Source organism: Parasteatoda tepidariorum, chromosome 8, assembly GCF_043381705.1.
Source record: "Parasteatoda tepidariorum isolate YZ-2023 chromosome 8, CAS_Ptep_4.0, whole genome shotgun sequence".
Lineage (NCBI taxonomy): Eukaryota > Metazoa > Arthropoda > Arachnida > Araneae > Theridiidae > Parasteatoda > Parasteatoda tepidariorum.
Genome location: NC_092211.1, coordinates 19825050 through 19844973, shown reverse-complemented (window position 1 = coordinate 19844973; position 19924 = coordinate 19825050). Strand labels below are relative to the sequence as shown.

The 19924-nt window shown below is 27.6% G+C and overlaps 1 protein-coding gene across 6 annotated transcripts in view; it reads left to right on the top strand.

Moving 5' to 3' along the window:
• Positions 1–19924, top strand: part of LOC107439560 (homeobox protein Meis1) — a 271514-nt gene that overhangs the window by 17603 nt on the left and 233987 nt on the right. For 2 of the 6 annotated variants that reach the window (XM_071184435.1, XM_043052522.2), the window contains exons 2-3: positions 1258–1399; positions 17429–17479. In XM_071184435.1, the coding sequence (XP_071040536.1) occupies positions 1258–1399; positions 17429–17479 (193 nt within the window). Of the gene's footprint in view, positions 1–1257; positions 1400–17311; positions 17480–19924 lie in introns of all 6 variants that reach the window. The other 4 variants (XM_071184434.1, XM_043052530.2, XM_071184433.1 and 1 more) reach the window with 2 other exon arrangements.

Here is a 19924-nt window from a genome sequence, read left to right as displayed (position 1 = left end):
ATAACCATAAAATCTCATTATCTAAATAACAGTTAAATCTCATTATTTAAACGACTTCTTTGTATAATTAGAATACTTTTAAGGTGAACATATGTCACTGGCTTTCTTGTTCAGTTAAAAATAAGAATAGCAAATAAAATATATAAGTAAATAAACTATATAAGTAAATAAACTATATAAGTAAATTCTGTAGGTTTAAAAAAAATTCAAATTTATTTAATTTTTCATTTCTAATAAAAAAAAATTTCAGAAATTGCAAGCATGTCAGAATTTTTTATTTACTAAATTTATGTTCTAAAATTAGTTTCGGGAAGTGTTTTGCTGATTCACTAATCCTTATGTAATCTCATTTGCGTTTCTTTAAATGATTTATTACCTACCATTATCTTTCATGACCCTGCAGTTTATTGAAAAGTTTACTATTTTTTGTAATGCCATAACATATTTTTTTTATTTCACTGACTGAAAAGAAATTTTCTCGAAGACGAATAGGAAGTTCCAAGTTTCATTTCCGGTTACATCATTATTCGAATCCTCACGATTTACAAGTGATTCAAATCAGTTAATTTCATTAAAACTTCGTGTGGTACATCCGTGTAAGATATATTACCGTGTGAGTGTTATAAATAAGTCTGCCAATATATTTCTCAGGGAGTAATGCAAGTAAATATATTAAAGAGTGTGGTAATATATTTTACATATAATTGACAAGAGTTATATTAAGTATAATCTATTTAAGAGTAGTAACTTTTTTTGCAGTCGAGACGTTTATGCCACTTTATCGAAATTTCCATAAATGTCCTTTTTTATTCATTAATAAAGTTGATAAAACAATAAAAAATACTGAATAAATACATATAATTAATAAATGAATTATTATTGTACCACTTTCTCCGAAATTTCACCAACATCCTCTTTCCCAAAATATACAATAACATCATTTGCCATGCCTATTACTCAACTATATAATTCAATAAATTATACATAATGGTCATACTGATGGAAAAAAATGGCAGGTTTTCAAACATTGTTTAGGAAGTTCGTTTGCGTTACATCTTTTTGTTTATTTTTGCCTAATTAGAATCGAAAGGTGCTCTCGAAACCAGCGGGGCTTTTTATGGCCGCATTAAAAAAGCATCTACTGAGCAAAAAGCGGAATCACGGCTGTTAAACTGTGTTCTATGAATTATTCAGAGTCGACATGTGTATGGCTTTTTTCTGTCGTATTTAAATATTCTTTTTTTCTTTCTCCCATAGGCATCCTCTGTTCCCTCTGCTAGCACTGATATTTGAAAAGTGTGAACTGGCCACGTGTACCCCCAGGGAGCCCGGTATAGCTGGCGGAGATGTCTGCTCGTCTGAATCTTTCAATGAAGACATAGCTGTCTTCGCCAAACAGGTAAGAGCTGAACAGTTTGTTATACTTAGTTTAGCTAATGATATGGTAGCTTAATCTATACTGTAAAAGAGGAAAATTGAGCCAAAATGTGTCAAAATAGCTCAGAAAAAGTCGAATTAGTAAATCTCAGCATATTCTGATTTTTTAAGCAAAACTGATTGTTCCAAAAATGATATGGGGAAAAAAATATGTTAGAGAGGCGTTTGTTGGATTCGAACTAAGGACCTCTGGGTTTGTTGAAAATTTTTTAAATCTCCATAATAGTACAACTCAGTCCCGGGAGAGTTAAGAAGCTATATACAGGTTTATTCGTAATTCCCTCTGTTTACTACAATCTTATATTTACTACAACTGGCTTCAGTGGTACATGTTACTGCCATCTACCGGCAACTGCTTAAATTAAAACCTGAATACCGGAATAATTTCATATGTTCTTTTTTGCCATATTCGTCGTCTATATGAATAACTTTGTATTTTCCATACATTTAAATTTTTTAAAGATATAGCGATTTAAGCAAAAAGGAAAATTAAAGTTACCGGTATCCTAAGCTATTAGAACCATTTTTTTTATAAATTGTAACCCATTGTGCCATTTATATTAGAAATTAATATGTCAAAATGTGTTATTATAGTGGCCACTATATAAAGCTTCTTAACTCACCCTGGACTGGGGTGTGTAACTGTGGTGGTTAGAACATCTTAATACGAACCTGGAGGTTTTTGGTTCCAATCCTGCCGGCAGGCCACGAGTGTCTTTCTCGCAAATTTTCCCCTCTGTATGCATGTTGCTCAAAATTGAGTATATGCTTTTTCAATTTTGAATGCACGGGTTTTTTAAAATTTGACTGTTATTTGTTTCGGAGTTATTTCACCAACTGTTATTTGTTTCGGAGTTATTTCACTAACTGTTATTTGTTTCGGAGCTATTTCACCACGTTTTTGCTCAATATTGCAAATCCCTTTTTACTGTGTAACAAGTCACTTGCCTCTGATACTATGTGCACATTTCAAATAAGATCTAATCGTTCATTTTAAATTCCAGTAAGAACTTTTTCGTTTTGTATGTGGTCCTTAGTCTTTAAATAACTTTTTAGAGAAAAGAAGCAAAACTGATCCTAATTCAGTGATGCCTTTATGGCCTCAAGAAGTTTTTAACTCTTAGCAGATTAGAAAAAAAAAAAGCTTTCAGGTCAAAAGATCAAAAGATTTCTGATGAAAATATGGTCTCGATTTTTTACCTGGCATACCTGGGGTAATCAGCGATTTTTTTTTCTTTCTGAAATTGAATGGGAACCCTGTTATAATTCCCTTTGTTTATAAAAACTGTTAAAGAAAATAAACATAAGTAATGTCAATCCATTAATGATCCTTAAAAAACATTAGCTGTGAAATAAAATAAACAAAATTGATTGTTGATTCATCAATATTCATTAAAAAAAAATCGTAGCCTTTTAAAGCTAAAAAAAAAGTATTGAAAAAATGAACGGAACTGGTATTTGGAGTTAAATTCCTTCTTAGCTTTTTATAGGAGTTGGAAAAAAAATTACTGTAGGTCTTAAGTATATTTTCTAAATTTTAAAACAGATAATATTAGTTTCAGAATACTTCTGTAAATTCACATTGTAGATAGCATTTTTTATCTTTTTCCTTTGCATAAATTCATAATTCATAACTGTCCCTTTGTAATTTCGTTTGTAATTTTCTTACAAAAAAATATTTTTAATCTCTTGATCAGTTATTGAGATCTGAGAAAATTCAGTTAGAATATTCCTCGTCTGTCTGCTGATTACGGCAAAATATATCAGTTAATGGAAGTCTCTTAAAATACATAAATTGTTTGTTCAAAAAACAGCTGCTTGTAGTAAGCTTTATATTTTTCTTTCATAATTCGGAACATTTATTAATCTGAATGTGTCATAAAAACCTAAACCAATGTTGACTTTCTAAAGTGAAGTTTTGATTAGTAATTGAAGTTGAAGATTCAGCATCTATTTCGTCTAATTCATTGCTGATACAGCTGCCGGTCTATTACCAAGTCCAAGTTTTCTCAGAAATCGATATTTTTTTTTATTAATTGAATGGATTGTCTTTATTTACATTTTAACATAATTTTGTCATTGTTAAAATTTTTAAATTCTGTGGCGATTTGGCTTTTATCAGAGGATAACTATCATCTAGTTTTTACTTAGAAGATTAATCTACTGGATTTCAGTAATTCATCCATTAGAAGTTATAACACTAGTAAGTTTTATTACCTGAATTTTAAATAGCATAAATTTAGATTTATAGTTTAAAAGCAAACATTTGTTTGAAAAGGAGTAAAATTATTGCTTCAATTACATTAAAATTCTTAAGGAAATTTTAAACAAATGATACTTGGCGCTTTTTTTTCTATTTTTGAGGCAAATTTAATTGAAATTCAGGATAAAAAGTATGGCCAGATAAAATTTAGTATTGTATATTTTAATTTTTCATAAGATTTTACATCATTTCATACTAACTTTTAATTTGTTTCGGAAATTTTCAAATTTTGATAATTCTCTTCTTTTACTGCATCAATTTTTTTTTTATTGTTAAGTATCGTAAATTAAGCCGGCTTTGTCAATTTTTTAAAAATGTTTTTCATAGATCCTAAAAGCTCCTCAAACAAACAATTAACGTCTATCGTCACTTTGATTTTGAGAATAATTGTCTTCTCTATGGTTTAGTTAAATTAATTTCTATTATTTAATTTTATTATATAATTAAATTATATTATTTATTTAAGATTTTTTATTTTAAAAACAGCAATCTAACTAGCAACTCAACGATTTACAAAATTTGCTAGAACTTATAAAGCTTTCAAGAGTCGATACAAGTCTTGTATTTATAAATACGAGTTTTAGTTTATAAGTTAAGTTTAGTTACATGTTTAGATAGTTATTCAATCAACTGGTAATTTTTATTATGATTCTTCTTTACAGAACTTTACGATTATTTACTTTTGATTGTAAATTTTCATTTTAAAATTTTGATTTCCCAGTTATTTAATGGCTCTTGAAACTTATCAGAATTTTTTTACTTTTAATAGAGGTTTTTCAATTAAAAAAACCTTACATCTGATTCATAACTGCATAGCTTGAAAAACTTGATAGGTTTCATTTGATATTTTTGATGCCTTTATCATGATTCTTCTTTTAAAAATTTTCACTAAAAAGTCATTAGTTTTTGCTGTTTTCTGGAATTAAGATATTTTAATTTGAGTCTTCGTTTAAGAGCCTTATGACTGGCTAGTAACTTATTGAATTTAAAAACTGCCAGAACTTATGTATGGTTGATAATTTTAGCCACGATTCTGCATTTAAGAATATTGATTGAATAGCATTTTAATGGATTTTGAAACTTGCTAGAGCTTTGATACTTCTAACTATAATTCTTAATTTAGGAACTTTATGACTGCCAAGAAACTTACGAGTTGCTAGAGCTTAGTTACAATTGATTTTTATAACTGTAGTTTACCATTTAAAAAGTCTAATGACTGACTAGCGAAAAGGCTTTACAATATGAAAATAATTCTGGAAAAGTCACCTATCTATATGGTAATGACATTTCTGGTAAAAAATTATACTTGTAATTTTGGTTAATAAAACCAAAATATTTGGTATTTAAACCATTCATTTGGTAATTTTCCGTTTATATGGTAACATTTTTCTGAAAATTCTGGTTATCAAAATTATAGTTCTTATTACCTCACATTAAAAAAATACGAAACCAAAAAAAAATTAAAAATAAATTTAATGGTTTAAAAACCAAAAAATAAATTAAAGGATTTTTATGCTATGTTCTAAGGTACGATAAAATGACCAAATTTTTATTACATTTACCAAATTTAATCACATATTATAAAACTATAGCTATACAAAAATTATTACCAAAGGACACCGGTAAACATAATCTAGCTTTTTGGAGTTTTCATAGAGCCGAAAATAAAGCAATTTTACCATATTCTGGTAGTTTTGACTCTCTGGGTAGAACTAATTTAAAAGCTAAATGATTTAAAACCTTATATTTGTTATGTTATTGAAAAGATAGTCTCTTTTTGCCATTTAAATGCAGAAATAGTATTGTTAATTGTTGGTCTGAATTTTACATAGATCGATTATCGACTGAAATGAGATCGATGTTTTTAATTGCATTCCTTTTCATTTAAAATCTTTGTGACTGAACAGTTAGTTAACGGTTGAAGAACCTTTGCCGAAACTTAACTTGAAATCTTAAAGAGCAGGTTCGAGTCACTTTAATGTATGCAGATAGCGTTCATGGCCAAATGAATGAAGCAGAAACTCTTTATCTATTCTTTTCTCGCCAAGTCCATTAAAGATTTTAATAAATGAGCTCTCGATGAAAATGAAGCCTTCCCTTTTAGCGCCGCGAAATAGATATACCCGTTGTCTGTCCCACACCACATCTATGCATAATGTGATGAGTTGAATGCATTAGCTGCCCCCCTTAATTCATTTTTAACTCGGACACACACACTCTTCAAGTTCTCATCTTGAGACGATGAAATTTCGAAATTTGGTTTCTTAATGACCCGCCTCCAGAGTGTTTGGCTGGTTTTATGTGTTTGTTGAATTTCGAACGCTGTTGCTATGGTTTTGTCATTTAGAATTGTTGGTTGATTGATGTTTCGTAATTTGCATATGTATGTTAGCAGCAATTTAAAAAGATTGCTGGTATTTATGCGCAGTCTTCCATGCAAATGATGCTTGTAGTGCACCAAGACGGTTTGACGAAATTCTGGTAATCTAGAGCACCATGGACGATTCTTTTCCTCTATGATGCTCCAATATCCAATTCAAGATGTAGCCGAAATATTAATGAAATATTGTTTGCTTAAAAACATGGTTTTGATAGAACTCTACTATTATTACTAACTATAACAATTAATGAATTTAATATTCATTAACATTCATAAGAGGAAGAAGAACCACCAGTACATTGTTAGAATTTTCTTTCTGAAATTACGGTGAAATAACCAGCAGTCTATTTGACGAACTACAAAGTTTATGATAGGAACATTTCTTTAGTTTTACGGTTTTGAAACCATTAATAGTTTGTACGGTAAAGAACCGTGAATATAAAATATATGGTTTTGCAACCATTTACAACTAGCAGGGTTTCTAAACCATAAAAATAGAACTTAAATGGACATTGGAGCACTGCGGCTTTTACGCATAAATTATAGTTTCGTATTTTGATAATATTGGGTCACCGATTAAAGAGTGCAGGACAGTCATGATATTGGCTACTTAGTTCCTGCATCCACGGGAACACTAAATCGGAATGCTTTGGTAATGATTTTGGTAAAATTAACAATAAAATATGACTTTATAATATGTTATAAAATTTGGTAAATATGGTGAAATTCGGTAATTTTATCTTGGTGCCTTGGCGCATGGCATATAAAACCGTTTATTTGGTTTAATTCATTTTCCAGTTTTGTATTTTTTTAACTAAATGTGTGGTAATAAGAACGAAACGAAACTGCGTGGTACTAATTTTGTGTCGTAGTAACGAATCGAAATGTATATTAATAATTTTGAAATCGTAAATTACAAAACAAATGGTAAATACATTAGATTTTGGTTTTATTAACCAGAATTATGTTTTCCCCCCAAAAATTTCACTATAGTAATTTTATAAAATCCCCCCGTGTAATATTTAAATTAAGTTAGAACACTCACAATATGATGTTAAATCCTTTCTTCACTTTAACATCGTTAATAATATCTGTATTTTCCAAAAACGAGCTATTTCTAACCAAAGAAAGTCTCACCACCCACGCTAGAAAATAACCCTGATGTAAGATCAACATTACCTTTTTCCTGCCCGGAGTATTTGACCCTTCTTGAGTACCGCAAAGAAAGCAATCTACAGGCGGGGAAAGTGGTCAAACAACGGTGCTTGACCGCTATCCCTGGGGTCCTCGGGGCCCCGGTAGTAAACAGTTTAATACCTACTCTTTGAGATTACAGGAGGAGGAAAGTAAATACAGGGTGTCGTAAAAGTACAAGAGGCGTGAGATGAAGTTTCTGTTCAGTACCTATTTAAGGAACATTTTCTCTCGCTTCTACCAAATGGTATCTAAGCATCTATTAAATGTAGCTCCTTCATTTTCAGTTGTAAGGGTTTCCTTACCTTTCCTTATAAGAAAAGTTTTAGTAAACGTCTATGGATTTCTTTTTTCTTTTGTCTGCTAAAGTGAGTTTTCGGTGAATAACTGAATCGTGCTTTAAAATGACCTAAATGTTTCAGGAAAGTCTTAATCAAATGAATGTGTTATTTATTAAATGTAAAATACGCCCTAAAAAAAATTTATTGTACCAAAAATATCGGTTTATTGAATCACGTTACGGTACAAGTTTGCTGCACTCTTATTACAGTGTAAAATGGGAAAAAATATTCGTTCAATTTGAATCTAACACTTTTAACAGAACTAAATCATGTCCTTAAAATGACCTAAATGTTTTCCAATTAATCTTAATCAAATGAATATCGTTTTTATTAAATGCAAAATATTCTAAAAAAAATCTAATGAATACTGAAACAAATTTACGCTACATAACTATGAGGTACAAGTTTGTTATAGTCGTATTACCCTGTTAAATTGTCCCAGGTTTCTTCTGAATTTAAATCAAATAAAAATCGAACTCTTTTAACTAGGGAACATCGTGTTCTTAAACTTAGTATTTATTAAATGTAAAATATAATCTCAGAATAATTTATTAAACGTTGAACCAAAATATGGGTTCTCTGATTCATAATAGGGAACAAGTCAGCTGCATTCTTATTTCTGTGCTAAATTGAATCATGTTTTCTTTTAATTTGAATTTACTAATACTTTTAACCGAACTAAGTCCTCTCCTTAAAATTACCTAAATGTTTTCATGAAAATCTTAATCTAGAGAATATCTGTTTATCTATTTTGTATCGAATATTTTTTATATAACCGACATTGAAGCCACTTTTCTATTATTTGCGAATGTGTTTAGTAATTTTTTTTTTGCACATCACATTACTGTAACTTATCGAATCCCATGCAATAAAAAAAAATGAAGGCAAAATTTTCTTTTTATTTTTAACTTTATTTATTAATGTACAATTAGCATCATTATGGAAACTTAATTATTATCAAATTCTTGCTCTAGAATAAAATATTCTTTTCCTTAGTGCAGAATGGAGCTTATTTATATTTCTAACAAATGCTAATTATTTATTTTATAAAAACAGATATTCACAAATTATTAAAGGAGGAGTTATTGAACTTTAAATACTTATAAATGCAAATAAATCCAATGCCTTTCTGATATGAAGTAGTCAAAAAGGATTGAATAATTTTATGTGATTGCAATTAATTATTTTTGATAAAGATATGTTACTTATTTTATTTAATGCTTATGTTAGATTAAAATTCTAACAGAGGCTTACAAAACTTTTTTACGAGGCTTTTTTTTTTTCAAAAAAGAAAACATTGGATAATTTATTAATTGCTATTAATAATACAAGAACAAAAATCACACGCAATTTTTAATTATTTGTATTTATTCAAAAAAATAAACTTAGAAACTTCTTTTAAAAGAGTGTAAACGAACAGTTTTCAGCGATGTTTGATAAAAACAAAGAAGAGTTTTTAAGTCTCAAGGGTCTTTAAAAACTGTATTTTACGTATGTTTTGCAAATGAAACTTTTTGTTCTTATTTTTATTAAAGTCATAAAAAAAACTATGAAGACAAACATGTTTTAAAATTAACATTTTTCGGTTGTTTTTTTTTAGTTTCACACTTTAGCATACTTATACTGTTTAATTTTTCACGGAAATCTTAATATTTTATTGACTCTAGAAAAAGAGCTCTTTTTTATTTTAGTTTTTTCTAAATGAATACGAAATTTCAAGTAATTCATTATTCAATTACAGTTTTAAAATTTTTTTTTTTAAAAAAAACTTTCTAAACAATTTATTTACTTTTTATTAATAGGTAATGAAGATATCTAAAGGTTTATTTTAGTCTAGTGTTTTTTCCATTAGTTTAATATCATCAAATAAATAATTAAATAAATGAAAATAGAAGGAGATAATTCTCAAAGACAAAATTCCATTTTTTGTACAATTATATGCATTTTGAACGAATTGGAAATGAACTGATCTAAAGCAAACTTGACATATTTTTTATTGGGATGCAAGCAATTTCTATATTCATAAAAAGTATTATAAAACTCAGTACATGCATCGCATAAACAAGAGCATTTGCTTTAATATCATAAAAGTGGAAAGTTTAAGCTGGGATATTAAGAAAGTTAAACGATTATGCTGGATTAATAGCAGATTAATAATAAGAAAGTAGAACGTTTAAGCTGGAATATTAAGAAAGTGAAATGATTATGCTGAAATAATAGCACATTAGCGGAAAAAAAGTAGAAAGCTTAAACTGGAATATTTTAAAAGTGAAACGATTGTGCTGGAATAATAGCACATTAATAGAAAGAAAGTAGAAAGTTTAAGCTGGAAAAATTGAATGCTGGAATATACTGTAATGTAATATAAGAGGCGAAAATTTCTTTCTTGCTCATTACTAAAGCGCGTAATTTATAAATGGAAAGTTTATATTGGTGCATATATTGCAAAGTATATCTGTTTTATTGTAATAATAAAAAACAAATTCACAAATTCGTCTTTAGGTGATAAATATTTCCCTTCGTTTTGATTCGATTTTCATTTTTAAAATGTTGAAATACCACAATTTTCACGNTTTATTTTTTAAAATTTAATTTTTTAATTATAATTTTATAGCGTTGAGCATAATCTTGTATGTCTTTACAATTTGAAAACTCCCTGAAAAAGTTTTTTTTGCAATAACGGACCCTATTTGCACAAATTCACAAAAGCGGACCCTGGTTGAAAGAATGTCACTTACTCGTAATTTGTGAATATAAAATAAGCGTTATGTTTTTCACAATTTTACAAAAACGGTAACAAAATGTCTGGACAGACCCCTGAATATATTGTAGCATAATATAAGAGACAAAAATTTCATTATTGCGCATTACTAAAGCGCGTAATTTATAAGTTTATATTGGTGCATATAGTGCAAAGTATATCTGTTTATTGTAATAATAAAAAATAAAATCACAAATTCGTCTTTAGGTGATAAAAATTTCCCTTCGTTTTAATTCAATTTTTATTTTTAAAATGTTGAAATACCATAATTTTCACGTTGAGAGAATTCATTTATAATAAAATAATATTTTAACAGTAATATTCTTTTAATGCGATATTTTTGTGCAAAGTGATTTCGTATGAGTGCAAATAACTAATATTATTTTTGACGGAAATGCCATTCATACGATACAAATGATTACTATATACTTATTTTTGCTGTTTGTTTATGTCTCATAAGCGACAGAGCTTGCTTACATATGACAACTGCTTAAAGCTTTAAATTTACAATCGTCTCCTTAACTTATTTACTTATTTATCCGACGACCACTACACTTGACTGACTTCGCAATTTATGACCTTATTCATATTTTGGGAATGAACAAAATGCTCGACTTATACTACTATTCTTCCCAAAAACTCATAAATTTCCCCCATTTTCCCTTTGGATATTTATATATAAATTTATTTATATTTATAATAAATCTTTGAGAAGGGAGCGGGGGTCCACTTTTCAAAGGTATTTGCGTGCTATTTCATTTTTATTTCTGATGCGTGTAAATTATTGTAGCTTTCGTGATCGAATGTCATATCCTGAAAGAAAGGGGCAAAAGAAAAAAATATTTGACTCCTAACGGTCTTTGTTGTCGGTGCTTTAATTTATGAGCGAACCGCAATAAATTTAATTATGTAATGTACTATTAGCACGAATTATTTTCTGAATGAAAGAAAAATTGAGTTATGCAAATTAAAAGTGTGGAAAGATCATTGCTGGGCTTAATTAATGAATTATATATGGAGATTTGGGAAAATGTATGTCTATAAGCAAGAATTATTGCTCCCCATATAAGTATTAGTTAAGATACTTTTCTGGTATAAGTTAGTAATATTTTTATAGGTACTTAAGGTACTCAGCTGGTTCGGCACAATCTGCAATAAATTTAATTGCATAATGTACTATTAGTACAAATTATTTTCTGATGAATGAAACAGCGCAGTGAGTTATGCTAATTAAAAGTGCCGAAAGATTATTGAGCGCTTGAGTTTAAATCAATTAATCATAAATAAGGATTTGTAAGCAGGAATTATTGTTTGCCATATAAAAATTGGTTAAGATAACTTAATGATTTTAGTAGATAATACTTTTATAGGTATTTAAATTATAAAAAGAGTGCATTTTTAAATTAATGTATAATTATGGAAATTAAAGTATAAATAATATATTCATTTATTACTAGAAATTATTAAAAATAGGTGTAAATGAAAATATATGATACATTTGCGTACAAACGAAAAATTTCCACCTGAATTAGGATGCACTTTATCTAAAATTATAAAACTAATAACCTCTTGTGTAAAAGAAATAAAATAATAATAATTAATGAGAGAATTACAAATGAACTTTTAAATGTCTATGCAAAGTATGAAATTTATGAGTTATATGTTATATGGAATTAACGTGCTATATTACTTCTACGTTATATTATTTATTAGCATGTTATTTTTTAGTTATTACAAATTAAATTTTTATCTTTATAAGTGCTGCATATTAAATTTTACTCTTTTCAAATCATTTCGTAATAGATATGTCAAATAGATTACATTCAAAATTAAAAGTAAAACTCAATTCGAGTTGATTGAGAACATATTTTGATGTAACTATTATCATTACCTTGATTATTAACCAAATAGCTAATTTGCAGTAAAGAAACCTATTCTTGAAAAAAATGTTTTATTATTAATGTAATTAATATTATTTGCATTAAAATTTTAATTTTTTTTGTTTCGAATTTAATCATTATTTCATTACTGTATGACGGTATGAATTTCCCAAGAAATCCCTCACTTGTAATTCATTGGGTACACTAAGTACCAAGAATTCCATTTTATTTTAATATTGCATGATTGTCAAAAGATAAGCTAAAAAATTTTTTTAATAGGTAGTTTTGTACAGTTCTGCAATGAGAGAAAAATTATGGTCAGAGTATGGTAGAATATAGTAAAATTCGTAGTATAGTAATATAGTAGCATAGTGTAGAATTATAAAAAAGTACCAGAAAATAATAAAATTTACCGTGTTTCTAGCTATATGAGAACACCAAAAAGATGAAAAGTTTTATCGAAATGCTCTGGAAATGTTTTGGTAAAATTAAAAATAAAATATGGTTTTAGAATACGTGATAAAATTTGTTAATTTCATCATGATACCTAATAGCATTGCAAAAAAAAATAAATTATTCGATTAAATTTACTTTTTAGTTTTGCATTTTTTTAAAATTAAATGTGTGATAATAAGAGCTATAATTTTAAAAACCAGTTTTTCTGGTGAATGAAGGGGAAAATCACCAGACTAAAGATTTAAATACAGTATATATTTTGTTTTTTAAACCCAGAAATAAGTTTTTTATTTATTTATTTTTACAAGAAATGTCATTGCCATAAACTATGGTAATTTTATCAGAATAATATTTCTTCGCGTTTGTAATACTTGTTTTATGAATTTCCAGTTTTAGAAAATTTTTAGAATGTGCATCGTGTATACCTGTCTTGGCCGTAAACCGAATCGCGCCAGCAACGCAGCTATGCTACAATTTAGTGTGACAAATCAATTTCGTTCTATTTTTTCCTCAATCAATTTTACTTTTTCAATCGTCAATTTATTTAAAATTAAATGCAGTCGCACATTCATTTCTCACAGAGGGAAGGGGGGATACAGCTGAGTACATCTAATTAATTTCAGATTCCTAATATAAACTCATCATTTTGAGGCCCGACGCTGTCACAAATTATCAATACCATGTCAAATATCATCATTCATGAAAAAAAATCATTAGCAGCACCTGCCTATGAAGATAAAAAAATAATAATAAATAACAAGCATTCCTTAATCATTATTATTTCACTTCATAATAGCAAATGACGAAAAACGATATCTGGCTTGTTCAATTGAATCTGGTTTAGTTAAAAACGCATCTTCCAACTGCAGAAATCGATGGTACCTCTATACGAGTGTTGCTCGAGAATATTAATGATTTTAACTGTCGATGAGTCCCATCACGCGACAAGTTGGTATTCAATAAACTCTTAACAACGCCCAGTAGCAGTAAATGTTGGTGTTTATGCAAATAAGACTCTTTGCAAGAGGTCAATAGAATCGATTAATGTTGGCAACAAGCGTTCCACGTTTTATTTCTTAATCAGTAGTGCTGTTGTACGTCTGCATTGTGAAATAGTTATTTACTTTTCATGTTTATTATATGCGTTTATTTCATAAATTATTTTCGCATGTGTGATTAATGTAAAAACAATAAATCATTTATTTTTTATCGCTAAATAAAGCAAATAGTATTTAAAATAATACTTAGTTTAAGTGTGCAAAGAAAAAAATTCTGGTAAAGTTACCGAATTGTATAGTAATAACATTCCTGGTACATAAGTCTTAATTTGATAATTCATATGATTATGGTTAAACGGAACTGATTATCACACATCTATTATACATAATAGAAAATTGATAAGTAGGGTTAACCGAGTGAATTATTTTTTATGCCATATTCTAAAATGTGATAAAATTTTTATCACATTTTGTAATTTTGTGACTGTGTAACTGTGATAAAATTACAAAATTTTATCACATATAACAATTATATAAAACGATATTGTTAATTTTTTCTAAAAATTATTACCAAGCAGCTTCGATAAAAATTACCAACCTTTTTGGTGTTCCCATAGACATAGTTGTGGTAGCTTTGAACACTACTCGGTGTGCTGTGACGATAGTATTATTATTCACTACCTGGAAATTCGTTAAAGCAAGGTTAGAGATTAAAACAAAATTAATTTCCAAGTCAATTTTAGCAGTGAAACTTCGATATTCCGACTGCAAAAAGAGAATCATTTTTTTTTCTCAATTTTTTCCGCCAGACTGATACTGCTTTTCAATTTCGAAAATATTGGATAAAACTTTGCAGCATAAACAAGAACACTAAGTACTTTTTTATGAACCCTTTCTTGCTGCATCTTTTTAAAGAATTTTTTTTTTTTTTTTTTGGAAAGAAAACATTAAAAACCTTAAAGGAAGGAAAGAAAATTTTGAAACGTATTTTTATTTTTAATCTATTTTTTTTTTTTTTTTCGAATTTGTTCATGAACAATTTTAAGTGAGATTTCATTTTTAAGTAGTAAAAAAAAAAAAAAAAAAAAAAAAAAAAAAAAAAAAAAAGAATCGCATCTTTGTTTCATATTAAAAAAAAAAAAGTACATAATAATTAAATAATAAAAAGGAATTTTTGTTACTTTTCTAACCAATGATAATTTCTCAAACAAATATTGATGATGGCATATAGTAGCAGAATCTAAAATCAAAGGTAACTTCTAAACAGTTGATAATTAAAAAAGCTATTCGTAATTAAAAATTAATTCATACACAACACACACAATCTATACTTTATATTTCAACTTTATTTTTCCTTTTACTCTGAAGATATGATTTATGTATTCTTTAGTTAGTAATATTATGTTATTTTTATGTATATTAAACAGTTCATATATCAGAGGCAAGTGTATTTAGTTTAGGATATATTGTTCCAGTTTCAAGTGCTTCTTTTTTCGAAAATTTTTTATTGTTGTTTCAATTTCTTTTTGTGATCATTAGTGGTGTGTCGTAGACGTCTGTACTTTCCTAAAAGTATTACAGATTTCAAAAGTATTACTATTTCATATGATGATAGATAATAGATAGATGATAGATAGAAAAATGTTACTGTTGTTTTATTTTCATTTTGCGATCAGTAGTGGTGTATGCTACTCGTCTATACTTTCCCGAAAGTATTGCAGATTTCAAAAGTTAATATTTTATATGACGATAAATATATCATGATAGATAAAGTTGATCGTTGATAGACATAAGCTATTAAATGATAGGTTATGTCTATCCAAAAACATACTTATATGTCTTTCCAAATGTCCAAATGTCTTTCATATGTCTTTCCAAAAACATACCAAAAAATATGTCGTATTTGCAGAAGTCAATTTATTGTTGTGTTGATGTATATTGACTCGTAATGAGTTAAATGACGTTAGTTTAATTTTTTTTCGTGTTAATAGACATGAGTTGAGAATTGATAGTTCATGACGAATCTTTTCAAAGATATTACAGTACAGATTTCTCAAAAATATAACTATATGTCAAATTAATTTATTCAACAATATATACTGACAAGTTAAAAGTTCAATGAAGTTTATGTTAGGTTAAGTGTCGACAGAATTCATACGTTTTGAAGCATTAAAAAAAAAATTTAACACTAAATATTTATAATAATTGATGTTATAAAAATGTATCCTGAGCGCCACTAATGTATCACATAAAATTATCCAATGTTGATAAAACAGACATTTATAATTGATATTAAAGATAAAAACTTTTTATGTTAATGTGCTCTTTAATTGAAAACAACATTTCTTTAAAAAAAATTTTATGGATTTTTCGTTTTTTTTTAAAGTTTATAATTTACATTATATTTTTTGCACATTGTTATTTTGTATCGAATTTGAAGTCTGAGGTTAAAATGAAGCCATAATTGTATCTTTCAACTCTACAATTTCTCTTGCTTTTAAAATATTTCTTATTAATTATTCCATCGCTTTGATAGATATGTATGTATGCGTTAAAAAAATTTCAATCTTTTGAAAATATGAATTTCAATGTTAATGCAAAAAGAACTAATTTTATTAAGTTGAAAAAATTTAATTTAAATTTATTGTTATGTTTGTGTATGAACAAAATATACGTTTAGGAATGTTTGTTTCCAATTTTATAAGATTCTGAGTAAAAGATTTGAATTTATCGATGGAATTTTTATGTCTTTTTAAATTCACGTCTGTCACTAATCTCTGTTTCTTTCTTAGCCAGCGATTCTCAATTGTTGTTTTTATTTTTGTAAAATAAAAGTATTCAATGAATGTTAAAAAAATTCATTTATGGAAATTAATTAGGATGTAATTAATATTAATTGATCACTATTATTTTGCTGTGTTAGTAAATATTATTATTAATATATTGGAAAAAGTTACAATTCTTTTTTTTTTAATTTAAAAGTATTAAAATTTAGTGAAATAGTTTTCTTAATTTAAATTTGAATATATAATCTATCACATCTGAAAAGTGACAGAATCTTTATAATTATTAAAGCTTAGATTCTTTTTTAAGATAAAGGAAAAAAATTTGTGTGCTTTTAAATTTTTAAAGGATGAAGACAAAAATTTAAGAAATTACAGCTATTCATAAATTTTACAATTTACAAGCGAACAATTTAAAATTAATAAAAAAGCATTCACCTAGTCATAGCGAAAAATTTCATTTTTTAAATTATAAACTATTCAATTTATTTTTTATTAATTACTATTATTATAAATTTTTGATTTGTGAAAAAATGTTACAAAAATTATTAAGTTTAATATTATAATTAAAAATTAATTAGAAATAAAGTAAGAATATCAAAAAAATACCAGTTTCTTCACCTAAAAACGATCAATCATGATAATTCAGAAATGTTTCTGTACATGTTTCCACACGTTTTTTTTAAACACTTAGTTTCTATATCATTTAATGTTAAAAATTACTCCCCCATGTTGTAATTAATTGAGAGTCGCTGCAGAAATTCTTTTTTTTTTCTCTCTAGTACTTTTTTTATTCTATCTCCTTCCTCCCCTTTCAGATATTGGCTGAAAACCCTCAGTACACATCAGACGACGAGTTAGATACACTTGTAAGTATTTTTCAGTTTTTTCTTTCGCACTTTTCCTTATTTCGCTTTTTTTGTGTTACTTTACAGATTAGACAAGAAAAACCATATTATTCTCCCAATCCCGAGTTAGACAGTCTTGTAAGTATTTTTTGTTTGTTTTTTTATTTTGTTTTGCTATCCAAGTGAGCTGTGGACATTTACCTCTATTAATCTGTATCTTTATATGGTATCTGTGTATTCTTTCATCCGATTTTAAGCCAACTATCGCATTTATCACACATTGTATGTCTTGAAACTTTTGAGGAAAATATTATGTAAAATGAATGATTGCGAGAAACTTCAAGTTAAAAAAAATATGGGTATTTTTCCGAATGGAAGCCAAGAATTTTCAGAAAATGTTTTAGAAGCTTAAGTTTTACAAAAGGTTTACAATCGAGTTTAAAAAAGGTTTACAATCGGGTCCACTTACTCTGAAAAATTCCGGGAGGACATCACCAATAGAAATAATTCTCCTTTTGTCGAGTTTGTCAGTGAATATCGCGAAACGTACATACAAAATATAAAAATAACATGAAATAATAGTTGGAAAAGGAATACCTAAATATAATAATTGAAAAAGAAACAAGTAAAAAAAGGCAATATGAAAGAGATATTACTATTTTTTAATCTTCTAATTGCGAATACGGAAGGTGCATGCTTTTTTTTTACCCACTATGCAAACGTTAATACAAGAGAAGTGGTGAATTTTTATTTCCAAGCGTAAATTTTTTTTTTTTTTTTTTTTTTTGCATGCACAAATTCCGAATTTTGGGCAAATTCCCAAATATAAAGCGCACTTTTCGGCTTACGCACAAAAAAACTTATATTCAGAATTATACAGTTCTTGTCTGTGGAAAAAATTCACTAACTTCAAAATTCGTGTTGAAAAAGTCAGCATATTTTGAACTCTCAAAGCAAGCACCAATCATCCAGATCTAGCAGCATGTAAATGACAAAACAGAACAGATTTGAAAAAAAAAAAGAAAGGCAATGTTGATATTTAAAACAGTTTACATTTTAAACGTCTTCGTTGGCAACATTGCATACTGTTAGGTGTTTATTCTGTTAGGTGTCCTCATCTGTTAGGTGTTTATTCTTCACCTGTTGGTGCTTCCTAATAATGGGCGTTTGTTTTGTGTGCTATGAACGTGTCGACTTTTTTCTCTTAAATTTTAAAGCTAATGAAGCTTTTTCATTGACAAGTAAATATTATGAAATTTCTACTGCAATCGTCCAATTTTTTTTACGGTAAATTATACTTTAAAAGTATTCTAAGTCAACGGAGGTCTATGGTAGCTTTCTTCTCATTCACTCTTACACTTCGGCCGTTTTTAACTAATATATTTTTGTTAATTTTAAAACCGGACACATTGTTTGACGAGAGGAGTACAATGTTAGCTAAATTTGTCAAGACACTAGCTAGGAATCAAAATAAAACATTTTGGCCACCAAACCAAAGGAATTGAATGCCTAACTGATGTTACGTTCAATCTAAAGTTATTTAAAAAAATATTTAATTAGCTTGATTTTATTATCTGATGCTTCATTTTATTCTATTATTTTATTTCATTTATTTAATTTTTACTATAGTTTCTTGATAAGCTTTGGCTTAAAATGTAATCAGCTGTCATTTTTGCTCCTTTGATTTTAATTGAATAATGAAATTTTTTGTAACTTTGCTAATTTCTTTTAACTTTTATGATTCACTGTTTTCTTCATTTTTTTTTTGTATAGTATTAGGACAACATTCTTTTCTAACTGTGTATTATAATCAGCAATAAGATTAATTATGTAAATGAATTATTAAGAAGAAAATTTTAATATGTGTTTATCCCTTTTAAAACGTAAATTTTAAAAACTAGCTCAGATATGATATGGGTTCTTTTAAATTGTAAGGAATTTCACTTCATGTTATTACTGGAAGGAAAACTATTTAAGCAATAGGGATTTTTCAAGTAAAAGGGAAAAATATTTTCCCTCTTTAGAAACAAATAGGAATTCAGATATTTTATCATTTTGCTACATTCTTTTCTCCAGCCATATCTTTCCCTTTTTCTTTTTATAAGAAAATAGAAGATATGGAAGATAATTGCTTTTAAAATGAAATTAATTAAGCTAGTCAGAAACTTTGGTACATTTGATCTTAACAAACAAATTTAAACAAAAAGGAAAAAAAAGTACATGGGTAGAAATATTTCCAGCTTACTTTTGTTTAGCATAAAAAGTGCATTTGCGTAGTTGCGGAGATTTTCTTACAAAGAGAAAACACAATTAAGAACTTGGTGTAAGAATTAATTGTGAAACAGGAAAAAAAAATAGTTACATCCAAAGAAACTGAACAGTGGTGCACAATTGGGACCACATGTTTCGCTTGCGGTACTTTTGCGTAATGTTTCGTGTTGGATAAGGAAAACTCTTCTCTGCTTTTAATTATCCAATTCCCATAGCACATTTTCCCGCGCCAAACATTAAGAACAAAGAAACATTCGAAAACGATGAGCCTGAGACGAAATGTGCTGTAAAAGTAGGGTTAGGTCCTTCTAT